This window comes from Sphaeramia orbicularis, chromosome 9, assembly GCF_902148855.1.
Source record: "Sphaeramia orbicularis chromosome 9, fSphaOr1.1, whole genome shotgun sequence".
NCBI lineage: Eukaryota > Metazoa > Chordata > Actinopteri > Kurtiformes > Apogonidae > Sphaeramia > Sphaeramia orbicularis.
This window is the reverse complement of record NC_043965.1, coordinates 23,918,576-23,939,229: the sequence shown is the minus strand read 5'-3', so window position 1 is coordinate 23,939,229 and position 20,654 is coordinate 23,918,576. Positions and strand designations below refer to the sequence as shown.

The 20,654-nt window shown below is 37.1% G+C and overlaps 1 protein-coding gene across 6 annotated transcripts in view; it reads right to left on the bottom strand.

The window, feature by feature from the left end:
* The window catches only part of pdlim5a (PDZ and LIM domain 5a), a 73,208-nt gene extending 54,770 nt beyond the window's left edge, over positions 1 to 18,438 (bottom strand). For 2 of the 6 annotated variants that reach the window (XM_030144041.1, XM_030144043.1), the window contains exons 1-2: positions 11,908 to 12,068; positions 11,214 to 11,464 (exon numbers count right to left, since the gene is read on the bottom strand). In XM_030144041.1, the coding sequence (XP_029999901.1) occupies positions 11,214 to 11,312 (99 nt within the window). In that variant the 5' untranslated portion in view covers positions 11,313 to 11,464; positions 11,908 to 12,068. Of the gene's footprint in view, positions 1 to 11,213; positions 11,465 to 11,907; positions 12,069 to 18,349 lie in introns of those variants that run through there. The other 4 variants (XM_030144042.1, XM_030144044.1, XM_030144046.1 and 1 more) reach the window with 4 other exon arrangements.
* Between the last annotated feature and the right edge of the window lie 2,216 nt (positions 18,439 to 20,654).

The following is a 20,654-nucleotide window of genomic DNA, read 5'->3' as shown; positions in this document are numbered from 1 at the left end:
TATAATATAAAAGGCAATGTATAATGAATGCACTGCAATTCCATTCCTTTGTACATACCGTTACATTGCTCAAAAAAGATTAATAAAAAAAGAAACACTGTTAATAAAGTTGGTTGATAGGTTAAAATAAAGTAATTAAACCATAAAAAAAAGAAAGAAAAGACATACAGATGATGGAGCTACAAGGATGGAAGTGGAAAGATGTTAGTAAAAAAAAAAAAAAAAAAAAAGAATAAAAATAAAAGTAAAATGACCAAAATGTAAGAAAAAGGAGCAGGGGTAGACATCACCTCCACATCCATCCATCAGAAACAACCATGTATGTTACGTCCGCAACATGATAATATATGTTTTGTTCAAGTGGCCAAATTCAATGATCGGTTTCAAAGTAATGATGATATGAAGTGAAGTAGTGGTTTATTTGGTCGTTAATTACTTTAAACAACAAACAAAAACAACATATCCATTGTTCCATACACAATGTGACCGAAAGGGTTTAGACTTAAGTAAAGATGTATTTTGCCTATAACCCCATTTATAATTAACACAATCTTTCCATATGAAAACAAACATTTAAAAAAAATCAGTGTAATCATTGCTAAATATACAACAGAAGAGAATACATATTTAATTTAATTCAAGTAAATCATGTCCTTATCTCAACTACCAATATTGATCCTAGTCTTTTAAACAAGTATTTTGTTTGGTCAATCCTGAGCTCTATATTTTTGAATAATAGTTAATATGATCATTAAAGGGAAAATAATAGTCAAATAAAACAAATTGTGACGCCCTTTGCATTTTTATTAATATACAGAAACATACAACACACTTTACTGGGAGCTACTTACACATCAACACGCTAAACTGAAAAATTGATTTGGAAGAGGGAAGGTTTCAAGCCATACATGATTCAAGAATATAAAATAGTAGCAGGAGAACTGAATGCAGACTCTGGATAGTATATTCCTAATAGAAAAGGCAGCGCTCCAACCTCCAGTTAAAATCAATATCTTATACCGCATGATTTTAAGGGCTTCGACTGGCTGGTGGAGTTTTGTCAATGGCTGAGCATTCCTGTAACAGTATATACATGGTGTGCATATATAAATGAAGCCAAGCATGAATACATTTTATTATAAACACAATGCATCTGAAAATAACAGTCATTTCGCCTGAAGCTGTGCACCAGTGTCTAATAATCATGGCTCTACTCATATGTTAATACTAAACATCCTAGTGAGAAAAGGCTATATCGGATATGGTTTTCGGCTGCCAAACCCACAAACACACATTGCATGCATTAAACATACAGTTTTGCATATGATATTTAGAATCTGGCTACGATATCTGCTCTGATTACACACTTACAAGCAGCCTTTACGTTCAACTAGTCTATGATCCAACACTAATTCAATTTGATAAAAGCCGGGTGATATCTGATATTATTTAGCCTAGAAAAACTATATGTTCTGTTAATATGGGACAAAGAACAGTGCAGTTTTTTCCCCAATAATGGTAATGATTATGTTTGAGAGTGCTGAGCCAACACGGTATATCTTTTGTTAAGCCTATGGATAAAAACAAAACAAAACAACAATCTTAAGTACTTAAAGAATCATAGAAATCTCTGGATTTGGAGTGTGATGTACTCCAGGAGTGGGTTGAAGATAATCTGTGTAATGATAAAATAAACAGTTTTCATAAATTTTAACAACATGAGTGCTGTAAGGCATTAAACATGTCATATTTTGGGTTTCATCATATTGAATGAAAGGTTGGACTGATGAAAATAAAGTCAAAGGTGCAGGATGTAACAGGCTTCTAGGCTGTAAAAAAACAAAAACAAAAAAAAACAGGGGACCTGCATTAACAAATCCACATGACATTATTTTGGATTGTAAAACCTAACAGCGCTAAAGAGTGAACAAGCCAGCATTCACAGTCTGAGTCAATGATATGATTGTCGTGGTGCTGAGGGACTGAACATGGGCAGAACTACTGGAAACACATCCAGGAAAACAGCTGTATGAAAACAAGACAGAAGTGTTCCTACTCCGTACGAACATAAGGCGTTAGTTGTGCGTCATCAGCGGCAAATGCTTACAGACCCACATAATCCAGAATGAGTGTGGCTGTTTTAACTTACAAATCATACAAATTATGTCATATTTAATACGTGTTAAGGGGGTTCTACTGATATGTCTGTGTCGACACCTAAAAGGAAAACTAAAAGAGAAGTTAGAGACAAAATTATTCTCCTACATTCAGATAAAGTGAACATATATAACTCAGTATATTATGTCTCAGATGGTGAGAGTGATGAGAATTAGCTCTAGTTAATAAGGCACTGTTATAAGATCAGTTATTCTGAGTTTAATTATTGACAGAGACTTTGAATTATGAATGCAGGAGCAAGTGATCCAACTCCTAACCGCAATGTAACGTACATAGCACCAATCTGGAAGTATATTAAAGCTGTAATACCACTGACAGCCTCTAGGGGAGGCTTTAAAAAGCACTTGCTTCCATAAATGTACATTGACTACTGAACTTCTCCCTAAAAGTTCAGTCATTCTATTTTTTCAGGAAACACTGCAGTCTCATTTGTTTTTTATTGGACCCTCTAATAGGTGATCTGGTGGTCCCTCCTTAAATTTTTGCTCCATTAATCAGATCTCAGGTCAAATGGAAGCATCAGGGTTTGATTGACACATCAGTATGACAGCTTGTTCACCAGCCTAATCAAACAGTTGGAGATGGAATTTATTTAACAAAACACATTTTCGTTGTCCCATTATAAACCAATGGGGATTTTTAAAATTTCAAAAATTCATAAAAAATACAAAAATCAATATTTCTCGATTCTTTGAACAAACTTGGTAGACCTTGCCCCAAGAAACCTCTGCTATGAATTTCAATTGATACTGGCTGGCGATTTTGGAGAAGGAGTTTGTAGAAGTCTGAACATAGATGACCTTGGGTTTGACCTTTCAAAGTCACTCAAGGTCAAAGGTCATAGCACCAAATGAAAGCCTATTTGTGACTTTCTTTCTATAGCCAATAGTAATTATATCAATATTGTCAACTGTTTTCAAGTTATAGCACTTTGAAATATGTCCCATTATAAACCAATGGGGATTTTTAAGATTCAAGATTCAAGAGTTTTATTGTCATATGCACAGCAAAAACAGGTAGTTATACTATGCAATGAAATTCTTATTCTGTTCATCTCCCTAAAAACACAACACACTAAAAATAAATAAGAATAGTGGAAACAATAGCAATAATAAAATCAACTATTAAAATTAAAACAATTAAAACCAGCAGTAAAGTGTTCATTGCACCAGCAGTAAAGTGTTCAGTGCATCAGTATGTGCTTGTGTTGCGTGGGGCATGTTTTAAAATTTCAAAAATCAATATTTCCCAATTCTTTGACCAAACTTGGTAGACCTTACCCCAAAGATGTCCCACAACAAATATACAGTCAATCTGACTGACTGTTTTGGAGAAGAAGATTGTTGAAAAATTGTTTACAGACAGACTGATGATGGATGAACACCAACTAATACCAATGGTCCACTGGACCCTTCAGGCCCTTGGACTAAAAACAGCAATTCACAAACCAATGGGTGGCACCATGGTTCCTTCATCCACTAATTACATGCAGCTTATGATACCAACCTAAAATGGAACTTAGAAAGGGTTAGAAAATGAGAGTTTGTAAAGACTATATAATTACTAACACATTATATGACATCTCAGGTCATATTTTTAACCAATATGCAGGATTCACATAATAGGACAAAATTTAAATCCCTTACAAAGTACAGTACAGGGATGACAGCTACTACAGTCCTCTTTAGCCTCTTTTGGATTCTTCATACTCATACTGTTTTCTATCATATTTTTGTTAGTCTCATGTCATCAGCAGTGCTACTATAAAACAAAAACATGATACCTGCATTGAGGCCTGTATCCTGACAGGAAGGCAGAGGAGACATGACGGGATTAGCAGCCACAGTGGAAAACACATTAAAGCCACATTAAACAATAGGTTATTCAAGACTATTCATTGTGAATTCACTGCAGTACATGTTACGACCTGGCTCTGCTGTTTTTGCCAAGGTTATAAAACTTTTTCTGGCCTGAAATAATTCTATTCATTCCAGTTACACTAAAACACTTCTGCTACTCAAACACATTTTTAAAGACTAAAATATCCATCTGTCATATCTCTTAGAGCATGACTTCACAGCCAATAGATAATATTACCTACTTTATTTCACATAAACACTATTAATAAACTCAGTGATTTATTGAAGTCTGTTGTTTGGTTTGATTTCTGCCCAATATTCGGTTAAGAAACCTCTCAACTGCTGTAACATACAAAACAGATTAATCAATTGTCACTCATGCCCAAATGTATTTCATTTCAACTGTTGGCATGCGTGACCCTGATAGGGATTTTTCTGTAGATTATTTCCTCCTCTGCCAGTGACGACAGCAAGGGTTGGTGATGTCGGAAACAGAAACTATCAACCTGTCAATGTGCAATATGGAGCAATGAGGATATTTTCAAAAACTAATCCGCTTTTTCGCCTAAATTATGACTTATTGAAAGGTGCCGTCTGGCTAAACAAATACCTCATAAATAACAGGAACTGTAGAAAATCGCTAACACGTTCAACACTCGAGCAGCACTGAACACATTTTCCAATGCAAGACAAATCTCACACAATTTAAGGAGGGCTGTAATAATTCTTGCACTGTTGTGAACTGCAAAGTTCATGAGTTCAAGTCAAAAGTCTGCTGCAATTTCCAAATATAACATGTCTGCCATAACAAGCACACACACACACACACACACACACACACACACTGACACAAACACACACAGATTGACAGATTGATTTGTGGGAAAGGAAAAGATAAGGTGCTTACTCTGGCTGTTTCACTAAGATATATTGCTACTTAAAGGAAAGCAAGGGACTTTTTTAATTAAGATAAATTAAAGTACTAAGTCAAATTGGAACTAGATCTGAGTAGTATCATAAATTATGGCCAAATGCTTACAATACCACCGGTTTGTGGCTTGATTAAGGAGTGTGTGAGGGGTCTGGGTATTTATTATGTTATGAGGATGTACTTCCACAGTTAGTTAAGTGGTTCAAATGAAGTAATACATTCAATATGAGAGTTAAAGGAGTTGTGTGAGGTGACCAAAAAAGTGTATATGAATGGATTCTATGGATGTTTTGTGCTATTGTGAAAATATACAGAGAAAGGGTGTGTTCACAAAGCAAAGGAACCGGAATTAATTTAATTCTTAGTTTGTAAAATGGGGTGGGAGTCAATAAGTTATACTTCTTCCCACTCCTTTTCGAGTGCAGAAAAATTTTGTTTGACCATGTTGTATGGTTCTTTGTTATCTGATGATTCTATGTGCTCAAAATAAAACTACACTAACTTAAAAAAAAAGGAGTCATGCTTTGCTTATTTTAAAAAATGGAATAATGCATTTTAAAACATTTCCTTGTGGTCTACATAAACTGTAAATGCTATGTTTGGGTCTGAATTCTTCATTAATTCAACTCCACAGGTCCATCTTCAACCCTATTTCTGAGTAATGACACCAGAAAGGTCATTTTGAGTGCTGGCCCTTTAAATGCAAACGAGACACTTCACGCCCCACGTACTCCAGGTTGTTGACTGTGCTGCTCTGTCCCATTCAGTCACTTGTGTTCGTTAATACAACCAACAACTGAACATTTTAGGTAATAGGTTTGAAGTTTGGATATATTTTCAGTATGGCTGCTGACAAACACTTATGTCGTACTCGGGGAAATGTTCGTTGGAAGTCTTGACCTTACATGTGGAAATGTTGTGACGTAACTAGTTATAGATGTAATAAATTAATAAGGAATTAAAACAGGTTGTATAAATCCACTCAATCTTTCCCAAAATGAATATAAAGATAGCTTTGCAGCACCTGGACGGTTCAAATTCAAACTTTATGAACTATTAGGGTCCAAATACACAAATAAATGAACCAAAGACTAATAAAAGTGGGTTTAGCAAAATATGACCCCTTTAAGAATTATTTTAATGTTTTGGTAAGTCATTGTTCTGTACCATACACCTGTGGAGACCTAATCAGCATGCATTTAAGTAAAAAAGAAATAGAGGATCAGGAAGAGAGTGGAAAGAGAAAGACACAGAGAGAGACCGACAGATGCATAGAGAAGAATTTATATATAGAAGTACTTTGAAACAGAGCCATCCTTGTGGTCTGTTGTTATCATCGCCTATTAAAAAGCCTCTCGGGGGAAACAGGAAGCCGCCATTACTGATGCCCTTCCAGGAACAGCATTCTTCCATGAAAAGGTTTTAATATAGATGATGCTGTTCAGCTCTAACATTATCATCATTAACATCATGTGATTACAATCCTCACCTTCAGATCTTTTTATGTCGAGCACTAATGAAAGGTTTTCAGCACTTGTACACACTGACTTATAAGAAGGCTGTGATAAGGATACACAGATATACATACAGTAGGTATCGACCAGTATTTGCCTTGATGCTTGTCATCGCAAATAAGATGACATTTCACCAGTGGCAGCATCCAGGATGTATCTGTTGGGTTTTACACTGTGAGGGAACTTCTCCCAACCCTAACCCTTTCTGCTAAGTGTAGTAGTAGTGGTAGTAGTAGTAGTAGTAGTAGTAGTAGTAGTAGTAGTTTATTCAGTCATGACAACACCAAATATTGTACGCAGTATTGACATTTCACGCAAAAGAAAGAAAAGAATCACAGAATCACAAAATCAAGAATCATGTGTTGAATAATGTGTTGAATAATGACTGAAAAGGTATAGGCAGAAGCAGACTGCTTATCAAAGCCTATCCTATATTACAACTTTTTAGGCTACCAACCTCCAAAGAAACAACAACAACAGATAATTAATCACATTTATAAGCTTCAAAAATAGCTTTACAAACTATTTTCTTAAAAAACCAAAAAAGAATTACATGTTTTTAAATTTATGTTGGCATCATTCCAAAATTTAACTCCAATAATGGATACACATCTCCTTTTCATACCTTTTTTAGCTTTTTGTATAGTAAATTTGCAAACACCTCTAAGATTATATGGAATGTCCTGAATTGAAAAGAACCTCTGTATTGGGTCAGGGAGCATTTTTGATTTTGCTCTGAACATAATTTGCATTATTTTATAATAAAAGAGATCATAAAATTTCATCACATAAGAATTTAGAAAAAGTGCTAATGCTAATACTAATACTAGGTGCTATGTGTGTATTAATATCAGTAAAATGCAGACAGTATTTCCATACAGGGATAATAAAGTGAGTTGAACCTTATTCTACTACACTATGAGGTAGCCAAGAAGGGATTTTAGGGATGCACCGACACCGATACCAGTATCAGGTATCGGGTCCGATACTCAGTGTGTGTACTTGTACTCCTAAAAGTACTCCGATACAACTGCACCGATACCACTTACGGCAGCGTGACATCTACAGTTAAATGCAGCAGTTACGCAGCGGAGAAGTAATGTCAGCAGTGTGGAGATTTTTCAAAATAAATGACCAAAGTAACGCTGACTGCAAGTAACGTTAAATACACAGATGGATACGGTCGAAGCATTCTGTCCGTCCTCTGCATACATTCCATCTGTTTTCCAGGTGCTCCCGGATGCGTACCCAGACAGAGAATACCACCGGGAACTGTGGAGGTAGAGGATGTGTTCAAAGAGTGACTGTGTGAGTTAGTGAAAAACTACTGACAGATTTATGACAACTACCCTCATCAATATCAATATCAATATCAACATTAGTATCCACATTAGTGTTACCTCTGTCGTCTCCATGTTTATCATTACTGACTTTCTTCTTCTCAAAAATCTTTGCTTTTCTTCATGGTATTTGTCCAATATGGTTAATTAAGAGTGGCACCCCCTAGTGGATTGATTAAGAAACACTCATTCCAATGCATTAAATGTCAGTAGCAGCACTCTGTTCCAGTCAGACTAATGACAACGACAATAAAGCACATTTTCAAAAGTAACTAAGAACTGTAGTGGTATTATTAAGTACACATATCAGTACTCGGTATCAGCAAGTACTCAAATGTAAGTACTTGTCCTCGGTCTGGAAAAAAGTAGTATTGGTACATCCCTACATGAAATTAACATCTATTAGATGAAAAATTATCATAAACATCAGCATTAGTATTAGCCCAAAATGTCACAATCAGTGAATTTCTAGCTCATGGCATTACTTTGAAAGACAGAGGAGGTAAAAGATCTGACACCTAGCCTTGACTCAAGAGCTTTTAGACCAGGAGTACTGATCTGAGGTCCACTTGGTCTCCAAAGTGCCTCTAGTCATGTCAGCTGACCCATGAAAATATGCACCTATTCTTAGAAGCTTAATGCGTATATTCCCCTGGCTTTCCTTCTCTTAAATTATTTTAGCAGCGGATCCTGTAATGGGCTACCCTCAAAAAGGTTTAAATATTGATTCGCTGTGTTGTAAATTTAACTGGCAACAGTAGTTGTGTATTTTCTGTCTCTACACACGAGGGACCGTGTTCATGAAAATTCAGGGATCAATAAAACAAGTAAGGGGATCTTGCAATAATTGTTTATGGAATAACCATGACTAAAATGCATTTCAGGCAATTTATTTAAAAAAACATATTTAGCAGAAAAAAAACAGTTGCATTAAAAGATTAAACAGTCTTGTGTATAGAAAAATATAAATAGTGCAAGTTCCACTTCATCACTTTCCTGAAATCTTTCGATAGTCTCTGACCAAATCCCTTGCTTGTAATCCCTTGCACATATTATGCAAGGATAACCCAGATTGGTAAATAGCTGTTATGCTGCAAACTGTCCATATTTTGAAAGTTCTCAAAAACTAATGCAAAGTATGTTAAAAAAAAACAAAAAACAAAAAAAGAAGAAGGGATAGGTTACCCGTGTCTTTTAAAGTGGGATACCTGCTTAAATATTTTGTTTTTTCTCCAAATGTCTCATTTTACAAACTTCGAAACTTGGATGCTATGGTAAAACATTTCATTGGCACAGTGGGAAGCAGCACCATCAATCTTAGTTTGTTATAAAACCTGTTTTTCTACACCATAAAAAGGAGACTTAAAAAAAAAAGGAAGACTAGTAACACTCGTACTGTGTAGGTACTGTACAGAGCATAAAGCAGCGGTTGCGGGTTGCTCATGATGCAACACTAGTAAAATGTGACAATACCGTAGCTACCGACAGTGCCATAACTGAAACACACAGTATATTCACATACGTAAAAAAGCTTAGCAACAGCAGCTGTTAGGGTAAGTGTGGTCTGGCAGTGGTGCTACATTCTCTAATAACCCCTACTCTGCGGTTCCTTCTTAGAACCAACTCCTTGGTTGGACTGGCACAGAGTAACGAGTGAGTGTATTTCTGTTGTGTGGAAGTGTACAGGGGAACGTGTGTATGTGTTATGGATTTAAGAGGTCAGATAAGATTAAGATAAATGGCCTAGTGAGTGACAGCATGTTACATGGACTGGCTGTCATCAGTCCTGGACACATTCCATATACTGTTCACGGACCAATTTGATATGATCCGTCTCTGTTCTCAGTTCTGGTCATTTCACGGTTTATCAATCACCACGTGCATTTTAGATGTTTACTTTTGCAGCACTTCCACCAAACTGAATATTAGTAGGTTAGATAAAAAAAATAGATGTTTGTGAATTCAGGTTTAATTCCTGATTTAAACCTGAATGCTGACTCGCAAACGTTGGTAAAAATCTAACAGCATGACATCATTCACTTGTTTTATGAAAATCCAATCTCACTAACGGTCACTACATCAACACCCAAGTGCACTAGTAGTTCATACAAGTTCTTGCCAGTGTCTTAAAACCTCAAACCCCAGTATATCTGTCATTGTGATGCAGTTGTAAAGGTCAGACTGCGTGTTAAGACAATTATAGTTCAGTTTCTGCCAATTTCTCTATAAAGAAAACTTTCATAGACCATTAGTTCCACCACTTATTCCACACACCACCTTTATAGTTCCTCAGAATTCCTTAAAAAAGAATATTTATCTGTTATTGCAGCAATGTCTCAGCATACACTGAATTTAACAAGTCGCCTTTATACAAATGTAACTTGTTTCACTCCATATCTTGCTTTCTTTTTCTATTTCTGTTTTCTGTCTGTCATGTTTTCTCTCAGCTACTCAGATGGTCTTTTCCAAAATTTTGTGTCTGTGCACACTCTCCTAGACACAAACACACAACTGTGGTGAAAATTCACATGGCTTCAGTTAGTGGGAAAAGTATCACATCCAAAGTAATAACACAAACATGGCAACCCGAAGCGGCCCCAAGGGGGATTGGCACAGGACCTGGCAAGCCATCCATCATCAGTTTTATGTTGCCATAAGCCAGTACACTGCCAGTTTGTGTGTGTTTGAGGTGTGCAGTGTTGGCTATTGCATATGTGTGTGTGTGCAATTGTACCGTCCAAGCAGAGCAGAACAGAAGCTTAAGAAAACCTAGAAAAGGATTATCCTGTTTCAGGATCACACGTTAGGTAAAATGATGACGGAAACATGCTGTTATTGTGTGAACTTTGATGTGCGAGCATATGAATGGACAGCCAACTCAAGAGGGCAACAAAGGGTAATGTACGGCGTAGACACTGAAAGGCATTGAAACCAAGGGACCATCAAGTTACTTGTTCAAGCACAAGGACTGAAGCCAAAGTTTCTGCGCCAGAACTTTGATTGCCGCACATTCACTACAGACACTCAAGATGAAGTGGAATGCATAGAAAAGCGAGAATGGATTTCCTGTGTGGTCAATACATGACAGATGGCATATGATTCAGCTACACTAACACAAGTGTAAGAGACTGACTCAAGAGGACAGCAGAAGTGCAATGAAGTAGGGAGAGGATGGAGAGGAGGATGAAGGAGCGAGAGACGAAGGAAAGAGGCATCAGTTATTGTCAGCAGTACAGAGCGGTGAGAGTGACTCTGACAAATGAGCGTATGAGGAGATAAAACAGAGTAACGCACTGTAACCAGATACAGAAATCTAAATAAAAAGTGTGTCTGAGTTCTCCTATCAGCATGTGTCTGTCTGTGTGTGTGTGTTTGTGTGTTGAAGTCTAACCCTGGAGATGGTGAGAGGCATGTTGAAGTCTTTCCCTCCTTGCAGCCTGAAGCCCCAGGGGGCGGGGCCTGAGAGAGTGACACTGTAGTTGCTGCTCATGGTCTTCAGTTGCGTCCGGTGTTGACGTTCGCTGGTGAGTGACGAAGAGGTTGAAGATCAGGTGATAAAGACAATGATGTCACTGAGTTTCGACAATAGCTAAGACTTTGTTCTGAAGAGCTTCGACTCCCTGTAAGATGTTGTTTCAAGATCTGAAGAAAGATAAGAAAGACAAGCGGACATGGGTTTGTTATTTTATAGTCATGTAAGACAAAGGTGAAGGTGTAGGTGTTGATAAAAGGAAGAGGGGTTAAGAGAATAAATCAATAGGAGTAAAAAAAATGAATAAAAGCACATAATAGAAAAAAAACATATCTTCAGAACAATGTATAAAGGAGAAAAATGCAAATATTCTCAGAGAACATCCCATACTATGCAATTGACTGTGCAGTCCTATGCAGGTGAAATTAAGCAGAAATCTAATCAGAAATGCAGAGCAGTACAATATAAGCAGGTAAGTAGCACAAAAAATATAACCTTTGCTTTTTTATGTATAATGTCTCCAGGAAACACTCTCCAGAGAACATTTATGCAGCTCATATTAATATAATTGCAGCTCATTTTCAGAAACAATATTTGAAGAGAAAAACTATACCTCTTTAATGGAAATTCCAGAGTGGAAAATTATTCCTTTAAAGGCAGGTAGACAATTTAATCCCTAGTTTCCCCAAGACTATCCCCTTCCCAGCCAACACACTGTGTGTGTGTGAGAGAGGTAGAGAGGGATGCAATGCTCTTATATACCAGCTAATGACAGAAGGGAGGGGAAAGGTGGAGGAGGGGAGAGACGAAGAGGGAGGCGAGAGGAAGAATGGGTAGAGGGGAGGAGGGGAGGAGAAAGAGGAGGGGAATCGCCCATGGGTGGAGTGAGTGGAACACAGAAGAGGAGGAGAAATGAGGGAAATGATATGAAGGGGGAGATTAGGGGATGGGAGGAGACGACGCACAGGGGAAAAAAAGTGGGGGATCAAGGGGTGGGGAGTAGGGGGAGATTTAGAAGGAGTGTGGGAGCACTGTAGACAGAGAAAATGACAAGGGGAAGCAGAGAGGGGCAAAGGAGAGGGGGCGGTTTATCTTTCATCTGGATATTTTGGGAACATGGACTCAGTGCTGCAGGCTGCTTCATTTACCAGATCAGATCATGACCTGAGCATACATCCCTAAGGCTTGAACTAAAGGTCTCTCAAGGTCAGCTTTAAAGGATAAAACCTGCTGATAGAGACTGCATACAAGCCGGATCACCTTACCTTTAATGTGAATATTTCACTACTTTAATAAGATAAGACCTAATACTATCAGTCATTTTCTTTTGATAGCATATTAAACAGAAAATCCTTATTTATTGCCAATTTTTTAGTTTAGTTTAGTTTCTGGATATATACACAGCTCATGTTATTAAAATATCCAATAACTACTCAGAGCCGCAAAAACAAGCCAATCCAATCAAGTTATTTGCTGCTATCTGTTACAATCTCATTTTGCTTGGAATACATGAGTAAACCCTGCCTCTGTGTAGCACCAGATTTCAGTCTTGTTTATTTACCGTATGAATTTCCTCATCATTTACGTTCAGATGGCAGGCTATTCTTCTGCTTCTGCACTTCTGCACTGGCTCCTGTCCATTCCTTCTTTCCTAGCCCAGACAGATCAATATTGACTTTGTGTTTAGACTGATATAGTAGTGGCTCAATTAAATACTGATCCCGTTCTTTTCTTGGCACTAACCACATGCAGTCAGTACTTTTTGCCAAGTGATAGCTCTGCACTGTGCTCACTGAGTACTTTAGCAGCTTGAAGATCCCACACTTGAAAGACGCTTCCTCATCAATAACAAAACAAATTCCGAGAAAGAGATGGAAGGCTACAGATGAGGGAAAAAAATCTGATATAAATTTAAGACAGAGGTGTTTGGATTAGGTCTGGAAGGTCTTCATGATAAATATTAAGAGCAAGTAAAGAGAAACACAGGAGTGAACAACAAGAGGTTTAACTCTTCTCAGGCTGATCTCTCCAAGAAGAAACCATGTTTTATAGTTACTGTTGGTGGAAGAGGGGAGTCTACATCAAAAATCTAAATCTCCTGCAACGTGAATATTAGGTGAACAGTTTGTTAATATATACCCTTCACCTAAACCGAAATGATAATAAAAAACTAACCGACAAAGGACTGAGTGAATCATAAGTATACCATTAATTTTTCAGGCTTAACATATGCAGCAGTCTGGCAGAAACAGTGTCGTAAACATTTATTCTACATCTCTAAGGAGTAAAATATTAAACTCCTACCAACTCCCCCCCAAAATCTTAACTCTTAAAACATGTTAACTATGCTTTTTACCAACTGACAAATCAATTTTTCCAGCTTTTTTCCTATAAAAGTCAAGCATATGCCCTCTTTCTTGGTCATGAACCTGATGGTCTCAGTAAGAATAACTCTTATCTCCTGAAGATCTTGCTGGCAGCGAGTAAAAAGACCATTACAAAATACTGGCATAATAGAGAGTGTCTACCAGTGACTGTCTTTACCAGTATTGTAAAACATCTCCATTTACTAGAACAGATGACCTACACAATATGACTTCAGAAAGATCTGGGTGAAGAACTTTGTGAAAAATGACACGTTTCCATAACCTGTGAGACAACCTTATAAACCTTTAGGTGGAAAAACGGTGTTGTTTGTCAATGTAATCTATGTAATCCCTAGACCTCACGACGTGTTTGTTTTGTTTTTTGAATCTGTAAAAAAAAAAACAACAAAACCCTCGTAAAAAAAAACAGTTAAAAAAAAGTCAAGCATATGCAAGTTAAATAGACATCAACTGGCATTAGGTTCAGGATACTGAAACTGAACATATTACAAATAGTGAATTACAGTGAGTATTTGCACACAGAGAGAAAAAAAGATGAATACAGCTCATTTGAAATGAAAGCACAAGTTCAATTGTCTACTCAACAGAGCACAACCACATACGACTGCATGACCAGTGAAAATGTTAAAAAACACAGATTAATAACTATGGGTTCTGTTTCAGAGCAGACATGCATCAATGCCCATTCCCATTTTACACAAACACTGATCCTGAGTCCCATGAAGATATTATTTCAAAAATGTGAGCCCTCTCCTGGGCCTACCTGTCCATTTCACTGTTTTCAAACATTTGATTAATTGCACATAGGCCTATAGTGTCAAATGGCCAGTGACCAAGAAGTGTAACTGAGGAAACAAAGGAGATTTGTGGGACAAAGGATAATGATATCAAACACTAACAATAGAGAGTGTGTTATAGCTCAAAACCTCAGACATCCTGCCAGTCCTTTGTTCTGACAAATTCTGTCTATTCCAGTCCCCATATGTTCACCTCTTCACATGCTTAATAATCACAGCTTAGCAGCCTCCGGCCAAACACACACAAGCTCCACCCCTTAATGGTATGATAATCTACCCCCTAAATGACTTTTAATACATCATGCACATGAACAGGGGACACCCCCTATTCTGCCAGCTGCCCACACATACATACATAAGCATGTGGCAGACACATGCACATCCTTCTCTTTCTTCACGTGTTTCCTGTGAATACATTAACTGGTTATTTTGCATTTAAATGAGTCATTTTAACTAAATTACTTCAAAAGACAATAGCAAGGCTGTTGTGTTTCATGGAGAGAGGAATAGTGAAAACTGACATGTTTTTGTCTCTTTCATTGTAAACTTCAACCTAAAAAGAGGGTAAAAGCCTAGAAACAGAGAACAACATGAGCACAAATGATTCTCTGTACAGAGTTAAACTGACTCCGGTGTAGACACGCATGTCCAACCTACAAAGGTAAACAGACGAGCAGACAATTCACTTTGGGGAGAGTATTGTGTCTGATCTCAGTCTAATCGGTCTGACCCTCCAGACTGATATAAGCCAAACTAATCCTCAAAGCCATCTCTGTAAATAGTACCCAGTAAGGGTTAATGTTAGGGCAGGAGCCTTTTTGGTCCTTTTCTACCCCAAGGTTAGAAAATGGCACTTTTAGTTAGCAGTCAAAGGAGGTTTAAGTGAAAGATCAAAACTTTCTTTGAGAAACTGAGCCCGTTTTATTTGCTTTGTTTCTCTGCGGAAACATGGAATAGAGTCTGTAAAGCTTCAGGAATGTAATATTGTCTTGATTTGATGCACAAAAGATAGTGTTATCCTCTAAGCTGCAGAGTGTAACCACCTCAAGAGAAAATCACCCCACAAATGCACAGTTGACATTTTGCTCAAAGATACAGAAATACTGACAGCATGACTAGAATCCAGAAATGGGACATCTATCAGAGCCCATGTATCTCCTGTCTGAGCTCAGGCACTGTTTATAACCGCTCGCTTCCACGGTGGAAAATATTCCTCCATGCTTACCAGCCAAGCAGGCAGACAGAGATAGACAGACATACACACCAGGAGACAGATAGCGCAGCCCAAGTGATTGTCCATCCTCAGAATGATAAACTGAGAGAAATCACGAGTGTCCACACGCACACACACACTAACCACAATGTTTGGGTCGAGACGGGGTCAAGTAAAGTGAGGCATTTTAAAAGGCCGATATAATGTTTCCACAGAGACAAACACAAATTTCAAGAGACCATTCAGCCCATTAGACTCAGGATCAGCTGCTGATGAAAACATTTAATGTAGGCAGAGTGATAAACTAAAGGCTGTTCCCGTGATATCCCCATCATGTGCTGAATAAAAATACAAGAGAAAATGTATGAGTCCATTTGGGATCACAAAAAGACCTGCTATTAATAGTACTGAGAGATAATCAACAGTATAGTCTGTCCTTATGAGCCGAGTGGGGTTAAATAAAAAAGCCTCTAAAAGTTACAAATAGCCTTGAATTTACCTGAAGAAGGCTCATGCCGACATGAGTTGGTGTGTTTTTTACTCCAGCCCCTATGAATTGATCTATATGCCCATATGAAAAAGGTTTTTCAAAGTTTTCCAACTAAGTGAGAGCCTGGATTTTTGTCTTTTTCCAAATAGCCTTCAATATAGTCTAATTTTACCATATATACTTTTTACAATGTGCTTTAACAACATCGTTGCTCAAAAAGTTGGAATAATTTTTGTTTTCAGTCAACTTTTAAATCACCTTTGACCAGGTACAGTGAGTACATACATACAGTCCCAGTTACACTTTATCTATCAAGAATAAACCACATTGTTACAATCATTTCATGAGAGGAGGTAAAAAATATTTCATCCCAACTTTATGGGCAACACTATGTATACTGTGCTACCAAAAAAGTGATCAAATTTGGTAATTGTGACTTGTCAGTCTGCATCTTTGTTGCAGTATCACATGTCATGTTGTTGCACGCTACTATCCCACAATGCATTGCACAGCAGACATGAACCAGCTACTTGCAGCTGGAAAAATTAAAACAAATTGCGGGCGATGGTAAGACAGCTCCAAGAACATGTTGGAAAACAAAAAATAAATTACGAAATCTTGGAAACAAATTTGGGCTTGATGTTTGTTTCCAAATTTGAAACTGGCAGCAGCATTCTTGAGTTGCGCTGTGATGGACGTTCACTGGCTCAGCTCATTTCCTGTATATGAACCTGAAGTGCATTAACTGCCAAAACAGTATGAGTATTAAAAGATGACAGATCAGGTTTTAGAGTAGGATAAGTATTCATCTGGGACAATACTTTAGAACTGTTTAGAGATAAGAAACAAGAAAGAGAGATGATAAGATGAGAAACTCTGACATGGCTCATAATGCACTGTCATATTCTATAAAGTGTGCTGTCTGTATCATAGATGAATCTGTGTGTGATACTTCTATCTCATAATGCCTGCAGTTTTCAGCCATGATGGAGGGATGTGTCATGATAGATATGCCTGATTCAAACTGCATTCATCATATTAGCTCCAATGTCATAACACCAGTGCTGGTGAATGATGAATTATGCATGGATGGAGTGCGTTCCATCACTTTTAGGCAAATATGCTCCCACAGACCCAGACAACGCAGAAACACACACTTGCACGCACACACTACATATTTGCTGCAGTGAGTAGACTCCTGTGCTTTTCCTGTCCTTCACTTTCTTCCTCTCTAGACAGCAGCTGTTCTGCGTTGACTGCAAAAAAGAGAGGGAAGGAATAAACACAGGATATAAAGGGAAAGAAGTGAAATAGAGCAGATAAAATCACAAATATGGAGGAAAGGGTAGAGTAAGAGACGCTAAAAGAACCGTGTCAGCGTGTGTGGTCAAATATTACTCAAGTTACAGGGACGTGAACAGTCGCATATGGGCACTCAGATCACTTTGGGGGGGACAAAACACAGGCCCTCTGTAATGTAAACTGTTAAATTTGAAGGTTAAGATGTTTTAAGATGGGGTTATGGTTAGTTTGAGGCCTACTGTGGTGAGAGCTGACACCAAAAACAGAATACAAGTCAAAGGGAGGCAGAACCGGTGCATATGTGTGTCCACTGCTGCCCATATATCAGTGTCCAGAGGCAGAGTGTTAGCATCAGCAGGGTCTCTAGGGGAGATCAAAGCATCTGGTCCATTCAGCACAGACTATAAGCATGACCAAACATCAATACAGCCCTACCCCCACCACTTTCTACCCTTCATCCCTGCTCTTATATGTTAGAGCAGCCTGAATAAACTTTACATTGTTTTATGTCCACAGTCTTTCAGATCACCATCTCATCTTCATGCCCTCTTTTAGTTTATTTATTTATTTATTTATTTTAGCTTCCATGACAGTAATGAAAGTAATGACCCTGCTGTTAAATGACAAGCTTGACACAAATATGTGTAACACCATGCACAAAGAAACAATTTCCATTCCATTTCAGGTACATTTGCACTATTAAAACAAAAAAAAACAAAAAAAAACCTTGAGCTCCAAACAGCAGATGTATGGCACTTTATTTCTCTAAGGGTTTGCAATCAAATAATGTAGGATATTCCCATTAAATCTGATTGTGGCCAAAATAAACTACAAAAATAGTGTTTATAATAGACTACAAACTGTACCTTGGTGAGCAGGTCCTGCTGCTGGTCTGGATGACTCGGGGTCTTGGGACAGTTTTCCGTTTATTTTGACATCCGCCGCCACTCACTGAGCTCTTTGTGGGATAGGTCCCCCAGTAGCGTAATGACGTCATGACGCACTCAGGCAGAGAGCGCAGTCAACGCGGCGTGAAATGAATTTCTCCTCAGTGTGATAGTGGTTTATGGTGGTTTCGTGGTATTTATTATTTATTAGTGGATTAAAAAGGTCCATTACTGGGAGGATGGCAAGTCTAGATATTTTGATTATCTGTCTGTCTAATTTTTATTAACGTTCTTATTAAAATTACCCCTTGGGGACAAATAAGTGTGTTGTGTTGAGCTGAATTGAATTGAATTGATGAATAAACAGTAAAATATTCTAGTCAAGTTTCAGCCTGTTCATGTGCATCTACATAATGGGTTTGTCATGATTTAAGTTAGATTGTATATGTACAAATGAGCATAATTCAGACTAAATGCATGTAATACGTGATGATACTGGATTATAAAAATGATAATGAAGTTCAGTATATAGATAGAAGGTTGCTCTTTATAATGAACCTGACAGAAAGTATTCCAATCTGCAGAATTAGTGACTGTTCATAGTGGTTTCATGGTCCTAAATGTGATTCACTACACCCCTCTAGTGGCCGTTCACTTACATTACATATATAGTTCTCATCCACACTGTTCAGAAGGATGTTTTCATGCATTTGGCTTTTTGTGACTGTATATTTCTGTGAAAATTACACCACAAAATACATTTTACCAATATTTTGTTTGCTGAAAAATGTTCAATTGACATATATTTGTTTAAAGTACAAATTGCCATGAGCACAACAGACTCAAGGTTTCAGCGTTAAAACAGATTGTCATTTTTTTTTATTAGTGTGGAAAACTGACTTGAACAGTAATGCGAGTGCACAGAGGAAAGAAAGGCATAAAACCACCCAGTGAGATTAAAATCACATTAATATTAGTGTAAAAAAGACACTTTGTTCACTGTGTTACAAACATAATCTGCAACTACTATCCAAAGATGGACACAAGTAAATTAATTTTCTTTCAAAATAAGGCTGTGTAGTAAGGGTTTTATTTTCCCATAAAGGTCTATGATGCACTATAAACATGCTTTATGCTTTGTTTGATTTAGATTTGCAGCCTCTTTGTGGTTTATTTTAGTGGATGTGCTCAAAATTGTAACAGATCAACATGGTTCCATATTTGAAAGTTTTTGCCTTTCACATCATTTGGTTTAATGTGGCATAAATTGACTATAAACACAGCAATGACCGATTTATATCCTGTAAATAGAAATAATATTGTGCAGTTAAATTCTAATTTCCCGAGTGATGCCGACCGAAACATATGGGGTTGTTTTTTTCTCTCTCAGTGTGTGTCCATATGGTAGATAAAACCAAAATTAGCTGCATCAACTCTCTTTGAGCACATTCAGCTTTTTGTATGTTTTAAAGCTTCATTACCTCTGTAATTCGATATGTTCATTACACTGAAATACTGGACTTTATGGGGGGAAAATAAAAAGCAAAGATGCATTATGTAATTTGCACAACTTAAACTCTATTTTGTTTTTTTGTTTTTTACAAATATTCTTACTTTGCAATACTTTTTATTTTTCTTATGTAAATAAACTGTGCCTTTTTACTGATATTTGTTGTCTTGTAAATTCTTGTACTGAACCTGAGAGCTCTACCTCAATTTCGTTGTACTTGGTACAATAACAACAAAGAGATTCTGATTCTGAAAAGCAAACATTCCTTGACAATGAATGATGGTGATTGTTTTTGTGTAAATTTAAGTTGCACCTAAACAGTATATTGTATCACTACATGTTATAGAATAAATTTAGAATAGAGTACATTTATTTCTCATTTGCACAGAGAACCAGACGGTTACATCGTACAATGAAATTCTTATTTTGCAGGTACCTCTTCGCTGAGCATATACAATCTAAGCAGAACTATAACAACTTAACTTTAAATAAGAAGCCTATATAAATATAATTAAGCATATCTAACAAACTGCAGCAAGTCTAAAAAAATCAAAAAAGGGAGTCTAAATAAATATAAATAAGCAAATCTAATGAACTAAGCAAACTAACAACTCTAAATGTAAATGATTAGCCTAACTAAATAAACAAACAGTAGCAGCAGTCGTAAAGTGCGCCGTGCATTATTGTAAACTTTGTTAAATAAAGTGGTTACAGCCATGATAAAGTGACAACAGCAGAATGTTATGAAAATTTCAACAAATTTTCAAAGAAACA